At 38.4% G+C, this 2,626-nt stretch overlaps 1 protein-coding gene across 1 annotated transcript in view; it reads left to right on the top strand.

Moving 5' to 3' along the window:
- rxfp2a (relaxin family peptide receptor 2a) overlaps positions 1-2,626 on the top strand; it is a gene marked incomplete at its 3' end in the record, with an annotated part of 55,639 nt that overhangs the window by 31,849 nt on the left and 21,164 nt on the right. The window contains 2 exon segments of the mRNA XM_014003327.1: positions 852-932; positions 1,138-1,243. Coding sequence (XP_013858781.1) covers positions 852-932; positions 1,138-1,243 — 187 coding nt within the window.

Here is a 2,626-nt window from a genome sequence, read left to right as displayed (position 1 = left end):
AACGAAAGTTTTCCATATAGTTGCTCCAGTTGACCACTAGATGTCTGTCTAACCCCGTTGGCCGATTGCTTCGGCAAATTATGTTGAGCTCCAGCGTTTAAATTTGTTTTTTAAAAAAGGAGCTCCGATTATAAAGTAAAATAAATCTATACATACAAAATTTTAGTATGGATTACAAACATTAACTGTTTTTGCTGGGAAAGGAGTTCTAAACACTGGCTTCCTGCTACGTAAGCAGACACAAAGCATTGTGGGAAATGAGAACCCTGACCAAGAGCAACAGTCAGCAAGGATGTATACATTTCCAATAAATGTGTTTATTCGGGAAAAGTGCTGTTGGATAGAAGAGGTGTTGTGATTCATTGACAGCCATACATTCCACTGTTCAAGATAATGATGACTGGTAGATAATTAATTAGCGGTACTGCGTTTTAATTTTAGAAAGCACTAATCTGCTTATGAATTATTGAAATTAGTAAAACTGCTAAAGCACAAATTGAATAATTAGGTCCGCAATTARCGGATTTGCACTTTAGCGGACTGATGCCCACCACTGATTATTTAAATAATTACAGTTAATGAATTACTGTAATCCACTTAACCAAAATCTTTATAAAATTTATCTCAAAACCCGAGGGAATCTTACTTATACAGTGTATTCTCAGCAAATCAGATCTCACGTCTCAACACACTCAATGAAAATATGTGACATCCAATGTTTTAATTATTTAATTAAAAATGTGCTGCTTGTGATATTTTTACTGCGATCATCACAGAGCCAACAACATTTTTAACCAACGATAGAGTTCAACTGACTCTAATGTTTTTTTTTTCTTTCATTGGCCTTGCAGGTGACAACATTGGAATGGCAGACTTCGTTGGCAAAACAATTCAGAACAAATCGGTGGCGGGCGACTCCTCCTCCGGGTGCTGTAAGTGTGTGTGTGTGTGTGCATATTACTTATGCTCATTGTGGTTCTGCTTCACCTCAAACAGTCATCAGATGACTACAGAAAAAATGTGTTTGACGAAACAACCAATCAAAAACATCACTTCTAACATCTTACAGCAAATTATGTGATTTGTTTTAATATTTGTGTCGAGTCTAAAAGTTTTACTTTGTGTGTGTGTGTGTAGTCTTGCCGACGTTTCCAGCCGGTTGTGGCTGCATACACACAGATGTTACGTGTGTGAAGGTCAACCTTACGGAGGTTCCTCTCCTCTCTTCAAATGTTACCTGGCTGTAAGTACCAATGACCGCAGGATAAGATCAAGTAAAGAAAATGTTTGGGATGATGCTCAGCTACTACCACACCTGTCAGTGGTCAGTAAGGTGAATACCCGACCCGTATATTCAGTAAGTGAAAGGGATAGGCATCACTTCAGACCCCATTTTCTGCAAACATCGACTCAAAAGGAACCATTTCCCCTGCTCCTTCTCCTACATCTGTCATGTAATGACCARTCATCTTTATTTTGCTCTCATCAGTGGGTTGAAAGTACATTCTCGTACAGCTATCTGCTCACTTGACATTGTGCCTCCAAAATTACCCCAAGGTTATATTACCATCACTGCATGTTCTCTGCTGTTTTTATAATGGGTATTTATGTCAGTGTATGTTCCTGAATCTGCTTCAAAAGTAACCCAAATTACCATTAAGCTCCCAGCCACGTTTTCTGTGCAAAACTTTAGCAGAATTAATAATAATAGGCATATAAACTGATTTAACACGGGAAGAGACTACTTTCTCTCAACCTATTATTTAATCATCATTCCAACTGGCAAGTGTATGCAGCTTTGATCACAGAAACAACAGTTGTTTCCTCTATCCAAAACATTACAGCTTCTTTCCACTTATTTTCTTATTTTCTTGTAGACCATTCAGGAGGCATAAAGCTAGGGTGAGCTATATCAAAACTATGCAATTATTGACCTATGCATGATTCTCTGCCATTAACATTATAATAATCACCATCAACCATGATGAGCTAATTAACTCAGCACGAAAAATACAAAAAAATTGGGTTGGTTATTTCTTTGTTGTAACAACGCTTCTTTTATTGGCAATAAATTTTATTGCGTTGGAAGCGTTATTGCATTTTTTTTCCTTTAAAGGTGCATTTATGAGTTTCACCCATTAAAAACCTACCACATCTCTGCCAGTGTCAAACAGTTTACTCACCTTTTGACTTGTGTTTGGTGTTTATTGGGTTGGATGATTAAACTCTGAAGAAACAAGACATTTTGACAATTTACCGATTAATTCATTCAACAAATAAAGCCCTCGGTGGCACGTGGAAGAAGTCACAGCCACAACAACTTCATGTTGTTCCCCAGCTTGGTCACACTGCTGTGGGATGGCAGCCGATTCTTCAACCAGCATTTGTAAGTCAGACAATGTGATTTTGCTGGTCACTCTGAAACAAACTTTATACCCAAGTTGATCCCATGGGTGTTTAATAGTGTTGAGGTCGAGACTGCAGGCAGGCCATTCCATCCTCTCCACTCCCAGATTCTAAAGGTCTAATAAACCCCACTCTGTGAGAGTGAGCCTTTTCATCTTAGAGCAGGGCTTCTTAACCTTTTTTGACCTCGGGACCCAATTTGTTGAACATAAAGTGGCAC

Source organism: Austrofundulus limnaeus, unplaced genomic scaffold (genome assembly GCF_001266775.1).
Source record: "Austrofundulus limnaeus strain Quisiro unplaced genomic scaffold, Austrofundulus_limnaeus-1.0 Scaffold17, whole genome shotgun sequence".
Lineage (NCBI taxonomy): Eukaryota > Metazoa > Chordata > Actinopteri > Cyprinodontiformes > Rivulidae > Austrofundulus > Austrofundulus limnaeus.
The sequence above is the reverse complement of the archived record's forward strand: the minus strand, read 5'-3'. Positions and strand labels throughout refer to the sequence as shown.